The sequence below is a fragment of the Gadus chalcogrammus genome, chromosome 23 (assembly GCF_026213295.1).
Source record: "Gadus chalcogrammus isolate NIFS_2021 chromosome 23, NIFS_Gcha_1.0, whole genome shotgun sequence".
NCBI lineage: Eukaryota > Metazoa > Chordata > Actinopteri > Gadiformes > Gadidae > Gadus > Gadus chalcogrammus.
The window spans coordinates 10,853,487-10,871,651 of NC_079434.1; the positions used below are offsets into that span (position 1 = coordinate 10,853,487).

An 18,165-nucleotide genomic window follows, 5' to 3' on the forward strand; every position below is an offset into this window, starting at 1 on the left:
GCTCCCTATAACGGCTGCTGCAGTCCTTGGTAAAATCTATGAGTTGCTGGGAGCCCTCGGGGAGGTCCATCCAAGCGAGATGATGTCCAACTCTGAGAAACTCTACAAGGCCTTTCTCGGCGAGTTGAAGGAACAGGTACGCTCTGGAGATGCCGCCAGACCAGAGCACACAAGACCTGCTGCACACCTTCAAACATTTACCTAGTGGCACTGGCACAGAGCCTGGGCCGGAAACAAAAACTGGAAAGGGGCAGAGTTAGGCCTTCTTTCCTGGTCAGTTACAGAGCCTTTCAGATGGGTTTTAAATAACTTTATTTCTACAGAAGCCATTCTAAGAGGTTTTAGCTTGCCTACCCATGGGGGAAAGTATGAAGCCGACTTGGTGTGTACTGTTAGCTGATATAGTGCTTACAGATCACCTCCAACAGCAACATGGTTAGTGGAAAGGAATTTGAGCTAATCTACCATCTGATTTGTGAAACTACTGAATCACTGTCAATCTTGGGATTTATCTAGTTTAATATGCAGAAACCAAATGATATTGTGATTATTTAATTTATCCATAATTGGCCATCTTTTAGAACAAACATTATTCATTTCAGAATTAATCCTGTGTAACGAAGTAGACATTATGGACACTAGTGTCAAGGGAGCATTTTCACTATCCTTGTTCTTGATATATTTGTCTGCAGGATTTCTCATCCTTGTTTCATTTCAGATTACCTCTTCCACAAAAGAGCCCAAGCTGTTTGTCGTGGCAGGCTGTCTGAGAGGCATCACCGCTCTGTTGGTCAACTTCCCAAAGACCATTGAAGAAGGTAGGAGAAACTTGGTTATGTCCCATTTTACACAAATCAATATCCCTCCTCATCGATGTTCATGTGCTAATACCCTGGAAGTAAAGAACCTCAGTCAGCCTTGTTTTTATTATCAGCCTGTGAACGTGTCGTGATGCTGTTTGATGGCCTGCGTTGATGGAATATTAAAAATCGCCAAAATCATCATCTTTTAATTGAACCTATTTGTCTTTGATGTTACACTCAGACCCAGTCACATCCAGAGACATTTTCCAGTATGCCTTGAAAACAATCAGCCCACAGGTGAGAAGTCTTTTTTTTAAATGACAGCTTGGGATTAGATGGTGGATAATATCTCAACTCAACAACAAGTAGTATAGTACAACAAGGTCTTGCCTCCAGAACATTGTGTGATATCTCATTTGTTACCCGTAGATGGAGATGAGTCGCTACGCTGTCACCTTTGGTAAGCTCTACCTCTAGGGTTCTTCTGGCTTGAATGTCCCAAACACCATTGTAAGAAAGGTGAGGACGTATGCTCGTCGCATGTGGCACTCTCTAGGACGCTCTCCTTTACCCGGGTCGAGCTACTGCAGTGTTGTCACCGTCTTCTAGCCCCCTCCTCCTCTCTCTCTCTCCCCAGACAGAGGTTAACCAAACGCCCTCTTTTAACTCTGTCTGTCTGTCTGTCTGTCTGTCTCTCTCTCTGTCTCTCGCTGTCTGTGTGTGTCTCTCTGACAGCTGGCCTGAAGTTGTTGGGGAAGCACGCGGCCCAGTTTGGCAGCTGTTTGATGGACCACTACAAGGCCCTGTTTGAGGTCATGTCCAAACTCTGTGGCCACATCAACGGGGAGATGAAAAAGACGAGCTACTACGCACTCGAGGCCTTTCTTAAACAGGTGACCGATTTTAAGGATGAAGCTGTCTCTCTCTCTCACTGGCCCCCGCTCTCTCCTGTCTTAACTGTTGAACTATTGATATAACTGAATGCTAGGTTATCTACCCCAGTGCATTATATGGTTTCACAACAGTGTTGTTGTGGTTGTTGTTGTTGTTTTGGTTCTCAGGTTGCCTTCCTGGTTGCAGAGAATATCGAGGAGCACAAAAGCACGTTGAAATTCTTCATGCAAAAGTTCTGCTCCATAATTAAGACGATGGACTCCACCCACAGAGAGCTCTCCATCGCCATACGTGGATATGGGTTCTTTGCAGCTGTATGATTATCTTATTTATTAAATTATTATTAATACTACAAAATGATCCCGTTTCAAATATAATACACACAAACAATTCAGTACATGGTTGCCTGTCAATCTGCTACAGACCGCTTTGCCTAAAGAAAGGGGGTTTGGAAAACTCTGGCATGAAAACAGAGTAAAGCAAGTACAAGATTGTAGTTTTTCTAATAAAAACTTTTTTTTTTTTAAATTTGAGAATCGATTGGCAAACGTGAATCTAAAACAAATCGATTTTTCTTCCCCCACCACCTGACAAGTTTTTTGTTATTTATCAGTTGTCAATGTAGGAAAACAGTCTAAAGTCCTAGACAACATAGACGAACGGTCAGTTTGCACATCCATTGTTTGCAAATCGCCTTTTGGGTGAACAGCGTGAAAATGGCAGCAGCAATACAAGCAATTTCCTCTCCCTCCGTAGCCGTGCAAAAAGGTGTGTCCCCAAGACGTGGACCTGATGTACACAGAGCTGATCCAGCGCTGCAAGCAGATGTACCTGACCGAGTCTGACGGGGAGGAGGAGAGCTTCTACCAGCTGCCCAGCTTCCTGGACTCCATCGCCTGCGTGCTCATCCACCTGGACAAGGTAACGCTTAGGCCCTCAGAACACTATGCTGCACCTCTGGGTTAGTGAGGAGATGTACCAACAATGATGGCATCTTTGTTCTGACTATGCTCTGGGTCTGGTTAATAGAACGTCCTTCGTTATGGACGTGTATATGGCTGTATATGATGATGAAGGGAGTTGTTGATGGCTTCAGATCCCCGAGGTGTACACGCCACTGCTAGAGCGCCTCCTGGTGGTGCAGATCGACAGCTACCCCCAGTACAGCGAGCGGATGCAGAGCGCCTGTGGCCGCGCCATCCTCAAGGTGCTGGTTGCCATGGCTTCCAAAGGGCCTGTACTGTGGAGTTTTATCAGTTCAGTCGGTGAGTTGAAGTTCTACATCTATATTGGATTTATTAAAAGGATCTAGATACGCAGTACTTGATGATAGTAACGATGACCTACTTGAAATTTGTTCAATTCATTGTGTGGGTCACAGAAACATGTTGAATAGCCAGTATGGTTGTGCTTCTCTACTGTGAGGCCTGACAACATGACTAAAAACCAGATACTCTGATGTGTTTCAGTGCATCAGGGCTTGATCCGTGTCTGCTCCAAACCCATCGTGCTTACAGAGGTCAGATCATTTATCTTCAAGTTAATTTATCAGACACCAGTATCAACGTTTATTTATCCTGTGAACACCTTAACCAAACTTGATTGTCAACGATCTCGGCAGCGCTGCTCTTACAGCATTTGTATTGTAAACGAGGAAAGGCAGACTGTGGTGCACAATCCAGTCACCGTCCCTCTTCCCTCTCAGGACAAGAACTTGGGGAATGACCCGATGCGCACAGGCAAGTGGAAAGTCCCCTCCAGCCTGGACTACCTGGACCTGTATCGGAGCCTGCTGGACTGTGACCGTCTAAAGGTACTCTCTCTGCATGCTCACTGAGTGATGCTTGGCGGATGGGTTTATCCGGGCTTCAATGATTATTTTATTTCCCATACCAATGGCTGGCAGTTAATCTGTAACACGTCAGCCTTCTGCGGAAGGGGTGCTTACATGGAGGTTGGAGAGACGAGTTGATCTTGAACTGTATGCATGCAGGCCAAAATCAGGTCATAATCGATGTTTTTGTTAAAACGAATCCCAACGAGTCATTGCAAACTGAGTGCTCTTCTCCCAGGACTCAGGATTCCTGGACGGAGCGTTTGAATGCCAGAACAGTGCTCTGATCTCCCTGAGCCGTCTGCTGTATGACGAGGTCATCAAGTCTATTCTGCGCATAGTGGAGAAGCTGGACCTGTCTGTCCAGAAAGTCACCACAGGAGAGGAGGTTAGCCCCAAATGGCGATATATATCTGTCCACGTTTTAAATGCAACCATCACTCCCGGAATGGGAAATCCCATGGCGAGAGAGTGTCAGAATTGACTTTCCTTTTGTATCGTGCGTTTTCGATAATGGATTTGTTCGGGCACATTAGATTCAAAATTAGTAAAATTATATGCAAGATGACCAACGTCATCATCATGCTATCGGCAGTATTACATTTCCATTTTATACAAAAAGCTTTGTATCTCAAAACATGCAATTTTATATTTAGTCATAGTTACTAGTTGTGAAATTATTTTTTGTTTGATCATACTAGCAGGCCCTTTCAGAAGAAAAAAACGGTGGGCGCCTCACTAGCTAACGCCGTGTGGTTCCATACCAGGGTGTTGAGTTGGTTGTATATATCTATGTTCCCGTTCCCTCCATCCCTCAGGGCCCGGACGACGTCAACACCGTGGTGCTGGAGTCCTCCGACCCCACCGCCCATCTCATGCCCAACAAGGTCAAGGACTTCACCGCCTTCATCAACCTGGTGGACTTCTGCAGGTGACTCCATCCAACACTTAATCCCAACCTTTTCGTTCAACCAGCGCTCGATTGTATGAATGACAGCAGTTCCTATCCTCGCGTAACAAGCAATGGTGGTTATCAATAAGCTTGTTTGCATGCATGCATTCTGCAATGGATATTGTGTCCCACCCCAATAAAAACAGCAAGAAATGTTGGAGATTAGTACGCTATTAAGTACGGTATTTCAAACCTGCATAGCACACTTGGGTTTAAATTGAGCACCTTTATCACCGTCCAGTCGGCTGAATACAAAACGTTTAATACACAACACATTTTGGTGAGCACATGTTGAACACTGTGTGTGTGTGTGTGTGTGTGTGTGTGTGTGTGTGTGTGTGTGTGTGTGTGTGTGTGTGTGTGTGTGTGTGTGTGTGTGTGTGTGTGTGTGTGTGTGCGCTAATTGTCAGTGCGCTGCTGCTGAGCACCCATGCAGAGTACTTTGAGCCCTGGGTGTACCCGCTGAGCCACCAGCTCATCCTCCACTCTATCAGAAACCCCCTGGTCAGCGGCTTCTACAGGCTGCTGGCCGTCTCCATGAAGATGTCCCAGAGGATCCAGTACTACCAGGTATCTGTTCCCCCCCCCCTCTGCTACTGTGGTGTGGCTCTACCTCAGGGGCCCCTCAGCTCTGGTGCGTTGACGAAAGATCGGTGTGCTTGGTCATTTTGTGATTTAGGTTACAAATTGAATTTTTAGCGTTTATGGTTTTCTGTCTTATTGATTTATTTTTTCCGTAATGCACGTTATTGCGGCATTTGACTACATAGTTCACAAATAATACTATCGAGGGGCCCGATTTTTGTTTACCTGAAATATGGTAATAATATGAGAATAACCTAATACATGTCATGTAATAATGACTTTTTTTGTAATTATTTTACATAATCATGCCTTAACTTTAATGTGGTGGGCCTTGAATGTCTGGTGGGTATCATAGTATGCCTTAGGCCAGGGGTGCCCAACCAGTCGATCGCGGTCTACCAGTAGATCGCCGACAGATCCCAAGTCGATCGCGAGGGGTGAAGAAAAAAAAAAGATTATTATTATTATTATTTTTTTTAATACAATTAAATTTGCGCGGGACATATACGCGCGGTAGCGCATGTGCTGTTAACAGCAGTTGAAAGCCGTCAACAGTAGTTACACACTCCTAAACGTTGGCATGGCTGAGGGGAAACAAGCTAAGACCTACCATTTTCACCCTGAGTGGGAGGAAGATTATTGATTATCGTTGAGAAGGTGCCGTGCGCAGACGGAATGAAACCCCCACTGAAGTCCCCCCCCCCCCCCCCCCGTCAACAATTGTTCTCTACCCCCCCCCCCGCTTGAAGGTAGGTTTGCTGGTGGATCTCGGGAGGTTGGCTACTTGAAAAGTAGATCTTGGGTCAAAAAAGGTTGGGCACCCCTGCCTTAGGCCATAAAAGCTGTGAACCACTGTTCGGATAATGACAACAGTATCATCATCATCGTATCCAATATTGTTCTATACTTGCTCTAGGATCGCCTAAAATGGCAGCACAAAAACGTAGTGGGTAACTAGTTACTAGCAGTGGGATACTCAAATATGACCTCTACTCTTCTCTTCTAGGGAGTCGGCACCTCAACGGCGTCATCCGTGGAGCCGGTGAAGACCAACTGCTTTGCCCTGCTTGCAAAGTTCGGCAAAGAGGTCGGCTCTTCTCCCCCCCCCCCCTTGAGGAGTCCTCAAAGCGGCGTGAGCTGTGTGTAGAGGGAAGCAGAGCGGTCTCACCTCCATTGTGTCCTCCCTGCAGGTGTGTCTCCGAATGAAGCAGTACAAGGATGAGCTGCTGGCATCCTGCCTGACCTTCGCCCTCTCCCTGCACCACAGCATGGTGGCTCTGGACATCAAGGCCTACTGCCCAGCACTGGAGGTGGGCGTCTCTGTACAGCTCACTGCCCCTGGAGACCGCTAGGGTCAGGGCTCACTTGTTGCCTGAGTAGCCATGAGGTTTTGTAGAGCACTTGCATGCAGAGTGAATGCTAGTGGCCATGCGGAGAGAGACCCAGGTAAGAAGTTAAGGAGCCAAGATTGAATAAATAAGTGTCGGAAATTGTACCCTTTTTTTTTTCTTTTTTTTCACAATACCTTCCTTTTGAGGTTTGTTAGTATAATTCAGGATTGCTATCAAATATATTGGGATGTTTGCATAGTTTCATTCCATTTGCACTCTGATTTTGATTATTCACAGTGAATAATGATATTAATTGTGTTTCTGTGTCTGTGTCTGTGTGTGTGTCCCCAGGCGGCCCTGAAGCTGGGCTTGAGCCACGTGCCCCTGGCCAACGCGGCGCTGGACGCTCTGGAGGCCTGGTCCTCCTTCATCCCCATGGAGGTCATGCAGCCCTGCTACCAGAACACACTGCCCCTGCTGGACGGATACCTCAAGTCCACCTCCACCAACGGTTCACTCTTCATACGCTTCAGCACCATTACCCTGGATATGAAGATAGAACTATTAGGACTGAGATCAGGCTAAATTAGCCTAATCTAGTCCAGATTTATATGCAAGCACGTAAAGCAGTTAACGATACGATCGGATTAGATGTTAATTTAATCCGCTATCTGGCTTTAATTTCCTTACTTTGATTAAATACAAAATTGGTTGTTCGGTGATTGGTTGGGTACTTGTATGTCTAGAACATACCGCAATCCACTGCACCCACTAAACTAAACCCAATGTTCATACAGAGATGGTATTATATTTGCCCCTTTCTCTCAATTGTCAGGATTTTCATTAGTTGGAGCGGGAAATATTTAGGGTTTGGATGCCAGAAATTGTGATTAGCCACCAGACTCTAAGCTGCATTTGAGTTGAGTCATTATTAGATGTTGTGTTGTTTGTGTGTTGGTTTCAGAGAAGGACGACAGCGGCTGGGAGATGACATCATCGGTGTCGTCTAAAAGTGAGAAGGGATACGGCCGAGTGATGAGGAGGCTGCTGAAGCAGTCCAAACACCTAGTCATGGTAGTGGCATGCCAAGGGTTAACTTATTACTCCCCAGTACTTCTGTATTAATGACCCAGGAAGTCTTCAATGGTTGGGATAAATAGGGTCATGCAACATAAAACCTTCAATAGTTCAAGGTGGACAAAGTAAAAAAATGCCATGATTTATTTTTGTTGCATCTTCAATGATTTCACAGGAAGATGCTCCCGTTGTCATGGTGAAGCTCAGGGTCGTGCGGTTGCTAGGGCACCTGGGAGGACAGATGAACAGGAATCTGGTGACAGGTAAGGAGCTGCTGTTGTCGAATTAAACGTCCACTTAAAGCTAGCAGAAAGCACATTCTCAAAAGCGGGTGTCTCAACCAAGCTGTACCGTCTGAGTTAAGCTCTCCATGTGAGACGTCCACTGGTGACATGAGAAGCAGGACCCCAGTCCTCCCAAAACTCTGATAACGGTGGCTCTCCCTTAACCCATGTCATGCAGTGGTGTCGACGGAGGAGACGATGAAGAAGTTTGTTGCCTGGGATACGGAGAAGAGGCTGAGCTTCGCCGTGCCCTTCTCGGACATGAAGCCAGTCATCTACCTGGACCCCTTCCTGCCCCGCATCAGTGAACTGGCGCTGTCCACCAGCGACAGACAAACCAAAGTACGTGACCTGGCCACCACGTGGATTAAATACATTGAGCCTCAGAAGGGGGAACCTGGCCCAAAGGAAGACCGATATGATTGCAACTGGGGAATTCTTATTATTTGCTTCAAATTGTAGGTATTGTGAGTTTTAAAGCTGCGGTAGTCTAGATACGATTTGAGAAGTCCAAAGGGAAGAGATTAAAATAAGAAGCAGAAGAGAGCCTGATTTTGAAAATGAACCCCGAACAATTCACCCTCCCTGCTCGTTTCATTGTCACTGAAAAGTGCTGCATGCACGCCCCTGTGGGGGAGCCGTGATAATGCTGTGTGAGTGCATTGCGATAAGAAGGTGAACCAATCAGGCTAGGGAGGCTCTGATTGGAGAGAATAAGAACTCCGAATCTCCTCTATGTAAAAAGTGTCAATTGCAGTCGACCACAATAATGTGTCTCGCAGAGAATTCCTCTTACTTAAAGGAGCTGGAAGTGGTCCACCCAGTGGTACACAGGAAGAGGTTTTGTAAAGCAGGCGTCCCCTGTTGCCGGCCCGTGACCCCGTGACCCCGGGGCTCTGTGCCCCTTGCAGGTGGCCGCGGGGGAGCTGCTCCACAGCCTGGTGGTCTACATGGTCGGGAAGAGCGCCCAGATGGTGGACGATCCCAGCAGCCTGCCACCCATGTACAACCTCCACAAGAAGCTGTTCCCCGTGCTGCTGCGGCTGGCCTGCGACGTGGACCAGGTCGGTGGTGTGTCCCTGGACCGAGACCAAGTAGAAATATATGGACGATTAGTGTGGTTGGCTGTTGGTTCTCTATGTGAACTGCTGGCAATATGAAGTGGATCCACCTTCTCCATGTCTTTGTTCCTCTGCGGTTCCTTGTCAACTGGTACGACAAACGTCTAGGATTAAGATAGTAGATTTACAATACATAAGAGCTCTACATGACTTAAGATACTAGATGTACAGTACTTAAGAGCTTTGGATGGAACAAGATACTAGATGTACAATACTTTAGAGCTCTAGATAGAGTAAGATTCTAGATAGATTCAACTACTAGATGTACAGTTCTTAAGAGCTTTGGATGTAACAAGATACTTGATGAACAGTACTTAAGAGCTCTAGATGGAATAAGATACGTGATGTACTATACTTTAGAGCTCTAAATGGATTAATATACTGTATAGTACTTTGGAGAGCTGGATGGTGTTATTGGATAAACGATTTATGTAGTTTAATATATTATTTACACTAGTTAGGATAAAGTTGCATGTTTAGCTGTGTGTGTGTGTGTGTGTGTGTGTGTGTGTGTGTGTGTGTGTGTGTGTGTGTGTGTGTGTGTGTGTGTGTGTGTGTGTGTGTGTGTGTGTGTGTGTGTGTGTGTGTGTGTGTGTGTGTGTGTGTGTGTGTTCTGGTTGCCAGGTAACGAGGCAGCTGTTTGAGCCCCTGGTGATGCAGCTGATTCACTGGTTCACCAACAACAAGAAGTTTGAGAGCCAGGACACCGTTGCGGTTCTAGAGGCTATTCTGGTAACGGGACGCCTCCATTTCAATGCACCCATGATACGTCATAAACGTACACGTAGGGTCGGATCAGAACTTTACGTGTTATTCTTTTTATAAAATCATTCAAAGAAGTTAACCACTGGTATATTGCATAATTACATTGTGTTCTTATCTTTAAAACATATTTGATACTTTCAAAATGATGTATTGTAAATACTATATATATTTGACAGAAGTATTCCTTGGGAGATAGTTCCGCTGTTGCTGTTTGAGCGTCTCTAGGTGACCTTTGACGCTGACCTTTGACCCCCGACCCTGCAGGATGGCCTGGTCGACCCCCTGGACAGCACGCTGCGGGACTTCTGCGGCCGCTGTGTACAGGAGTTTGTCAAGTGGTCCGTGAAGCAGACCACGCCCGCGCAGCAGGAGAGGAGCCCTGCCAACATCAAGTCTCTGTTCAAGCGCATCTACAGCCTGGCCCTGCACCCCAACAGCTTCAAGAGGCTGGGGGCGGCCATGGCCTTCAACAGCATCTACAGACAGTTCAGGTCAGGGCACCTGAACCCTCTACCTCACGCTTTGGCACCTCAAGTTTGGCCGGGAGAAGCTTATTGGCCTCGCCGAACATACGTTCGGCGAGGCCAATAACCTTGTCCCGGCCATACTTGGGGTGCCAAAGCGTCGGCTTAGCTCAGGAGGTAGAGCAGTTGTCTTGTAACCGAAAGGTTGCTAGTTCGATCCCCAGCTCCTCTTAGCTGAGTGTTGATGTGTCCCTGAGCAAGACACTAAACCCCAACTGCTCCTGACGAGCTGGCTGTCGCCTTGCATGGTTGACTCTGCCGTCGGTGTGTCAATGTGTGTATTAACCGATGTAAGTCGCTTTGGATAAAAGCGTCTGCTTAATGCCCTAATTGTAATTGGGACCGCTAAGCCCGTTCACCTTCAGTCTAGAGAGGGCATGCTTTGTTTAATTAGTTGGCTACCAGTAATCTTCGATCCATCAGTCCTCGGAAAATGAAAGGGCGGAGTTGCGCCTTGTTTCCTATTCGATGACGACAACCAAGTAAGTAATCTCTGTCTATTCAGGGAGGAGAATGCCTTGGTGGATCAGTTTGTCTTCGAGGTTCTGGTAGTGTTTGTGGAAAGCCTGGCCCTGGCCCATTCAGACGACAGATCCGTTGGTAATATTTCTCTCACCTCTCTCTCTTACAATTTTATTTGAATATCATTGTAACCAAAAATAGAAAGAAATATATGAAAAGATGAAACATGTATGTAACTTAATTGGTTGGTTTTCCATAAATAAGGACAAATAATTATTAAATGAATACCAAAAGTCTAAACATTATTGTTCATAATTGATGATAGCATATGTACTTGAGAGCTAAGCAGTGTTACGGAGGGCTCTGTGTGGAAGCGCCTGCAGCGGAAGGCATCGTCGAGGTTGACCTAGCGCCTCGTCCTCAGGTACGCTGCAGCAGTGCATTGGTGCCATCGACCACCTGAAGAGGATCTTCCAGTACAAAGCTGCCGCTCTCAACCAACACAGCGCCAAGAGACGCACCCCAAGGTGGGTCCCCAACACCTGCCTACAGCTCGGGGGGGTCCAGGTGGACCCACAAGGCACTTGGAACCGCCGGGCCACCTGTGGCTCGGTTTATGTGCTGGAAGTATTCCCAAATGTGTAATGTGACATTACCATGACATATCACCGAGGGTTCGATCCACTACAAGCACCAGAAAATGTTAACAAGCATCTCAATATACTGTACATGGAACATCTTTTTCTGAGGCTTGATGTTCGCCTCAATAACCCATACCAACATGATGAAATTATTGACGGATTTCCCTTCCCGCCTGCCTCTATGTAGGGGCTTCCCAGCAGACGTGAAGGTGTGCCTGTCTGACGTGGTGCGCTGGCTGCTGGAGCAGTGTGGACGACCGCAGACCGAGTGCCGCCACAAGTGCATGGAGCTCTTCTATTCGCTGGTCCCCTTGCTTCCAGGTGAGCTGCCCTGTGCCCCAGATCAGTGCGCCTCAGCCGTATGGAGCTACTTTTTGTGGAGTTCAGAGCCAACAAGTTCATGGCGTTCCACAAATTGTTGTTAACGGACATTAATCTACTTATAACTTTATCTGTGCCTGTTTTACACATGTGACGCATGTGCAACCACGTCCATCCATGTGTTTTAAGCCACATTAAATTATTTTGTTGCAAATTTGAATGTCATAAAGGGCCCCGATTTTACCACCAGGTGTGAGTGTGATCGGCCATTACAAGTCGTTTCAAAACCTTCCCTGCCCTGTGTCTCGTGACCTCACCGGTGGCAGTTTCCACCCAGATGTTTGCTGTATAGATCAGGCAGATTTTAAAACAGCTTGTAAAGGCTAATTAAGACCAACACCTGGTTGTAAAACAGGGGACCACTATTCATTACCTAAACCTGTTGAAGTCGAGGTCTCATTCAATCCCATTCTGAGGCTTTTAAATGTTTGCAACCTAAACCCTTTAGCCTTTACAAATGCGCAGCAAAATCCCCTTTTACAAAACAAAACGAGGTAGATCGCTCCAATATCGTCCTGAGGCATATTCATTCATGTCCCACTCTGTAGACTGAACACAGCTGTGGTCTCCGTATCTTCCCGGGGGGTCTTCCCTCAGGTAACAAGGCCCCGGCCCAGTGGCTGGACGCTCTGCTCAAGGAGCAGGGGGTGGCGTTCCTGATCGGACAGTTTGAGGGCGGGGGCCTGCTGAGCCAGCCCACCCTGCGGGAGCTGTCGGGCCCCTTCAGCGTGCGCACCACCCTGCAGTGGATGGACCTGCTGCTGGCCGCCCTGGACTGCTACAACACCTTCATCAGCCTGCACCTGGTCAAGCCCCACCAGGTCCTAGGTAGAGCCCCCTCAAGAGTCTGTCTGGTTGTCGCCTGACTCGGAACACTGTGTGTGTGTGTGTGTGTGTGTGTGTGTGTGTGTGTGTGTGTGTGTGTGTGTGTGTGTGTGTGTGTGTGTGTGTGTGTGTGTGTGTGTGTGTGTGTGTGTGTGTGTGTGTGTGTGTGTGTGTGTCAGGCAATAGCAATTGGTCCTTTTAATGCCCCAAAAAATAATTATGCATAAACTGTTTGCATGGTTTATATGACATTGAATGTTATTAATTAGCTTCATGAATAAGTTGTCTAGGTGAAAGTTACAAATTCTCAAAGGCTTCCCGCTCATGTTCACACAGACTCTTCTGTAATCTGTATATAATCTGTGTCTTTGGGATTGATTTGATTTATTCTCGTTGTTCCTCAAGGTTCGGGAGAGCAGTCCAGCTTCCGGGAGGCCATCCGGTTCTTCCTGACGGAGCTGGCCACCCAGGAGCTGTCTGCGGCCGAGGGCTGCTTCGCCGTGGGCCAGAAGGGCTCCGTCTTCAGCCCGCGGGAGGTTGAGCAGTACCACTACAGCAAGGGCACCATCATCGTCCGCCTGTTGGAGTTCGCCAGCATGGTCCTCCTCAAATGTGACCAGGCCCTCTGGAAGGTGGCGTCACATGTTATACGTCCAGTTGAATAACTCAGTGATTACCATGACACACACGCAGTGATTATAATTGTTGTTCATCCATATTCCAGTTACGTATATGAAGAATCTTATGTGTTAGTTTCTTTGTTGGTCTTTCGTCTTTTTCTCACATTTTCTCTGTCTTCCTTTTTTCTCTGACTTTGTCATTAATCTTTCCTCCTTCTGTCCTTCCCTGGTTCTGCTACTCTCATCGTGTCCCTCTCCCTCCTAGCTCTTGGAGCAGGAGGTGTTCTCCCCCGTGTTCTTTGAGCTGACCGCGGCGGTGGTCTGCCAGCCGTCCTCGGTGGGCTTCAACATGGCCGACGTGGAGGTGATGAAGAACCTGCCGGAGGTGTGTGTGCCGCTGCTGAAGGCCCTGATGGCCTCACCGTACCGGGCCGGCCTGGAGAACAGCCTGGGGACCAAGCTCACACGACAGAGGTGGTGGCTCATCCTTTGTAGAGTACCATACCCAGGGAAGTCCAATGCATGAAACTGCATGTATGTGTACTATATAATGAACTGGGATTCCATGCAGTTTACAATTATGAGTAATCAACTTATTTATTAGAATTAATTTAAATATGAATTCCTACTTTGCTATTTTTAGTTCCTTATTGTTTTACTCCTTTTCCGAGCCATATCATTGGTTGATGGAACAAGTGAGGTTGCGTGCGTGCTCATTTCATTGGTTGATGGAACATGTGATGTTGCGTGCGTGTTCATTTCATTGGTTGATGGAACAAGTGATGTTGCGTGTGGTCATTTCATTGGTTGATGGAACAAGTGATGTTGCGTGCGTGGTCATATCATTGGTTGATTGAACAAGTGATGTGCGCAGTGTGGAGGAGCTGTGTGCGATAGACCTCTACAAGGAAGGCAGGCAGAGCAGCCACGACCACATGGAGATGATCCTGTCTGCCTGCAAGCAGATCCACAAGGCAGGCTTCCTCAGCAGCATTCTGCACAGCAAGGTATCCCAAAACAACCGTTTAATCATCATACTGGGTTGGGGTTTGGGGTAGCATCTTGAAGTCTGTCTTTTCCACTGTGGATGACTTGGGACTTACTTTTTACCTTGCAGACACATTTCCACACCGACATGTCGTTCGGTAGAGCACACTTACAAACCCGCTTACACCAAGAGACCGGCACATTTATCCTCCACTTCGGATGGATGCATGTGCATCTTCTGTAGCTTGCTTGCTTGGCTCATGTCACACTGTTCATTCGTGCCTGCTTTGCTGTTCTCTCCCCTGGCACCGTAGGACGCGACGTACGCCTCGGCCCTGAGCTCCAGACTCCTCATGACGGTGTACAAGGGCATCGCTCCCGGGGAGGACAGGAAGGCCCTCCCTCCCCTGGACATCAACAGCAGGAGGCTGGCAGACGGCCTGCTCCAGCTGGCCTTCTCCCTCAGCCAGCAGGTGGGTCAGGATGGGGTTGGTTCTGTCTGGACTCCGCTCACAAGGCAGACAGGCGGATGTCAGGGCGGAAGGGGCGTTTCACCTTCTTTATTTATTCTTATTAGTTCTGATCAATCTGGTTTGCTGGGAGGGAGGATAAGTTTCCTTCTGAAAGCTTCATCCTATAAAGGGAATTTGTTTTCCTTTGATATAATATATCAAAGGTTAGTGAAACAGAAAACAAGTCTTTGCTCCACCCTTTCAGTTTTTCTACCCCGGCCTTGTGCGTATACTTGCAGAAGTTCTACTATATCATAGTAGGACCTTTTTGTATATATTGTATATACCGAGATACCTTTTGTATATATTCACTCCTTTTTTGTGTTGTCGATTTCTTTTTTACCCCAATGGATTATTTTGTTATTGTACTATAATCTCGAGCACGGTTATGTAACAGCGAACTTCCCCACTTGGATCAACAAAAAAAGCAGAATCTAATCAGCCCTTCTCCTCTTTCCCATGATGCACCCTGGCCAGAGCGACTCCCTGGTGGAGCTTCTGCTCAACACCATCCGGCTCTCGGTGCCGCTGGCTGGTGGTCGAGGCGGCAACAACTTCCTCTGCTTCTCCCACGGCGAGTACTTCTACAGCCTCTTCCAGACGACGGTCAACGCAGAGCTGCTCCGGCTGCTGGACGCCACAGTGCCGGCCCTCCTGAGGGCTGCCTCGTGCAACCCCAGCATGGTACGCTCCCGCAGAGTTATGAACCCACGAGATGATCAGGTCCAAGGTGATGTAGGACTCTACAGCCGTGCACCCACTGCCATGGTGGAGAGGTGTGCGTAAAGCTGCTGTAGGTACCAAACCTGTTGGAAAGAGACATTGAGACTACAAAACCAAATAGATTTCTCCTCCCTCTCTGTTGCCTTCCACCCTATGTTAGCCCACCACTGAGAAATGTTGCATTTCATACACCTGGGATTTACCGGCAAGATTCATTGAAGCAATCACGGAAAATATGGTCACAGAAATGAGGATGGTTGAGCCATTTCTCCCTGTTATTGTTCTAAAATAACAGCTCTTAAATCGTACATTCGGCACCTTTGTAAGGTGTGTGTGTGTGTGTAATGTTTTGTATACAAAAGCTAAATAATTGATCTCCCCTCTCTCACCCCTTATTTTCTATTGTGCCACATAAGTTGTCATCTAGTTAGGTTCTTTTAACGTTTGAGTCTCATTTTTCAAATTGGCTGAACATTTTAATTGCAAAGCGAATGCTGACGTCCTAAGAGTCCATTCTAACTGGCTGACGATGGTTTCAACAAGCCCTTCCGGGGCAGAGGTCCGTGTTCTGAGGCCGACGTTGAGTGGCGGTGTGCTCTGGCCATGCTGTGTGCTCCAGGTCAGCGTCCTGCTCAACGGCGTGCTGGACCATACCTTCAGGGAGCGCTCCATCCGGAGGAGCCAGGGCAGCCGGCTGGTGGAGCAGGTACTGACCCGCTGGGACAGCCTGAGGTCCTGGTGGGCCACGGAGACCGCCACCCCGGAGAGTAAGACCGCCACGCTGCTGCTGCTGTCCAAGTTGCTGCAGGTCGGTTGCCAACTCACCCTCCCACTCACCCACTCACCCACCCATCTACCCACTCACTCACCCACTCACTTACTCACTCACTCACTCACTCACTCACTCACTCACTCACTCACTCACTCACTCACACTCAGATATATATTTTTTGAATTATGTATAAGTGGCTGTTCCTGTGTTTTTGTTTATAACATTAGGATGATACAATCATTTTTGTGTCAATATATTTATGCTGTGTGGTCTAATGTATGTTATTCGTTGATCAGATCGACTCCTCTGTGTGCACCAATATCAACCATGAGGCTTTCAAAGTGGTGTTCTCCACCTTCACCACACTGCTGGTGGACAAGACCCTGCCGCTGAATCTGAAGGTAACAAACTAATTTGCGACGTAGAACGCCAACTGCATAATCAATAGTTTAGAATGAACCAACCATTAAATCCTCCCTTATACATTTTCTGTCTGTAAAGCTTTACTGGTTTGTGGCAAAGATGGGTCAATTCTTTCACTCAATATTACATAACCATCTACCAGAACACTGAACAGCACAAACAAACTTTGTCAACTATAATGTAAAATGATACAGATTAGCATCTGTTGGGTTTAGTCATTATTGAAAGACGGTTCATGATGACAACAAGAAAGACAGGCGATGTTCTGTTTCTCTTTGTTAAACGATGTTGTCTCTAATCACTCATTTACTCACTCACTCATTTACTCACTCACTCACTCACTCACACACAGAGCCAGGCCCTGCTGGTGTTGCCCTTCTTCACCACCCTGCCCGAGGAGCCCCTGGCCGCCCTGCAGGGGGCGCTGGAGGAGCTGGTGGCCTCTCACTTCCCCATGCAGTCGGACGAGTTCCCCCGCGGATCGCCGCAGCGCAACAACTACATGGACTGTGTCCGCAAGGTGGGCCAACCGGATTCCCTAGAGCCAACCGGAGGGCTGTAGAGCCAACCAGAGGCTGTAGAGCCCACCAGGGGGCTGTAGAGCCAACCAGGGGGCTGTAGAGCCAACCAGGGGGCTGTAGAGCCAACCAGAGGGCTGTAGAGCCAACCAGAGGCCCTAGAGCCAACCGGAGGCCCAAGAGCCAACCGGAGTCCCTAGAGCCAACCAGAGGCTATAGAGCCAACCAGGGGGCTGTAGAGCCAACCAGGGGGCTGTAGAGCCAACCAGGGGGCTGCAGAGCCAACCAGGGGGCTGCAGAGCCAACCAGAGGCCCTAGAGCCAACCAGGGGGCTGTAGAGCCAACCAGGGGGCTGTAGAGCCAACCAGGGGGCTGTAGAGCCAACCAGGGGGCTGTAGAGCCAACCAATCAGCAAAGAGATGCCACATCTGTTCTCTCTAAGAACAGATATTCTCACCAAGTATTCCCTTTTAATAGCTGATGGTTGCCTCTGGCATTTAAAAATGCCATTTTAGCTCTTAAATGTTATCTACACACCACTTTTGTAATACCTAAGCGTCCATGTTGTTATTGTTTTTAGCTCCTAGATGCCCTAGAGCTTTCTCAAAGCCCGCTGTTGCTGAAGCTCCTGGCTGGGGTGTTGTGTCAGGACTCCAAACACATCATGGAGGACCAGTTTCAAAACTGTTTCCAAAGCATCGCCAAGCGGTAAGCAAACCTTCCCAGGCTGTCACCATGGCCATTCGTAAGTACGTCATTAAGTTTGTTTACGCGCACATCTTGGTTGCATAGGCTGAATAATTGAGGCATTGAGGCACCAAGAAAGGTATCTACGTCCCAATTACAGTTTTTGCATGGACGCTTCCGTATTAAAGTAAATAAAACATAATAAATGAAAAACAAACTAATTTCAGCAGAGGTTTAATACTTTGATAACGGGACTTTGTCCATCAAGGTACTTCCAAATATTATTTTTTAATGATAAGGTTAAAAAAATGTACCAACAACTCAAGTAATGGCCACAACCAGTATAAGACCAGTTCATCAGTGTGCTTGACTGTAAGCATACTGATTGAATGGTCCCGTGCTTTGTGCGTGTCCCCGTGGGTCCGCTTTGATCCGCCCCTGTCA

At 47.5% G+C, this 18,165-nt stretch overlaps 1 protein-coding gene across 2 annotated transcripts in view; it reads left to right on the plus strand.

The window, feature by feature from the left end:
* Positions 1–18,165, plus strand: part of prkdc (protein kinase, DNA-activated, catalytic subunit) — a 45,148-nt gene that overhangs the window by 2,341 nt on the left and 24,642 nt on the right. For both annotated transcript variants that reach the window (XM_056583904.1, XM_056583905.1), the window contains exons 6-40: positions 24–136; positions 719–818; positions 1,045–1,100; positions 1,233–1,263; positions 1,539–1,696; positions 1,865–2,011; positions 2,454–2,618; positions 2,794–2,962; positions 3,167–3,216; positions 3,403–3,510; positions 3,770–3,919; positions 4,350–4,462; positions 4,894–5,053; positions 6,075–6,155; positions 6,259–6,378; positions 6,751–6,910; positions 7,364–7,473; positions 7,652–7,739; positions 7,939–8,102; positions 8,672–8,824; positions 9,506–9,613; positions 9,911–10,137; positions 10,676–10,770; positions 11,057–11,159; positions 11,461–11,594; positions 12,252–12,482; positions 12,885–13,111; positions 13,365–13,573; positions 13,974–14,106; positions 14,401–14,559; positions 15,076–15,282; positions 15,941–16,129; positions 16,390–16,494; positions 16,869–17,036; positions 17,615–17,742. In XM_056583904.1, coding sequence (XP_056439879.1) covers positions 24–136; positions 719–818; positions 1,045–1,100; positions 1,233–1,263; positions 1,539–1,696; positions 1,865–2,011; positions 2,454–2,618; positions 2,794–2,962; positions 3,167–3,216; positions 3,403–3,510; positions 3,770–3,919; positions 4,350–4,462; positions 4,894–5,053; positions 6,075–6,155; positions 6,259–6,378; positions 6,751–6,910; positions 7,364–7,473; positions 7,652–7,739; positions 7,939–8,102; positions 8,672–8,824; positions 9,506–9,613; positions 9,911–10,137; positions 10,676–10,770; positions 11,057–11,159; positions 11,461–11,594; positions 12,252–12,482; positions 12,885–13,111; positions 13,365–13,573; positions 13,974–14,106; positions 14,401–14,559; positions 15,076–15,282; positions 15,941–16,129; positions 16,390–16,494; positions 16,869–17,036; positions 17,615–17,742 — 4,819 coding nt within the window. The remainder of the gene's footprint in view (positions 1–23; positions 137–718; positions 819–1,044; positions 1,101–1,232; positions 1,264–1,538; positions 1,697–1,864; positions 2,012–2,453; positions 2,619–2,793; positions 2,963–3,166; positions 3,217–3,402; positions 3,511–3,769; positions 3,920–4,349; positions 4,463–4,893; positions 5,054–6,074; positions 6,156–6,258; positions 6,379–6,750; positions 6,911–7,363; positions 7,474–7,651; positions 7,740–7,938; positions 8,103–8,671; positions 8,825–9,505; positions 9,614–9,910; positions 10,138–10,675; positions 10,771–11,056; positions 11,160–11,460; positions 11,595–12,251; positions 12,483–12,884; positions 13,112–13,364; positions 13,574–13,973; positions 14,107–14,400; positions 14,560–15,075; positions 15,283–15,940; positions 16,130–16,389; positions 16,495–16,868; positions 17,037–17,614; positions 17,743–18,165) is intronic.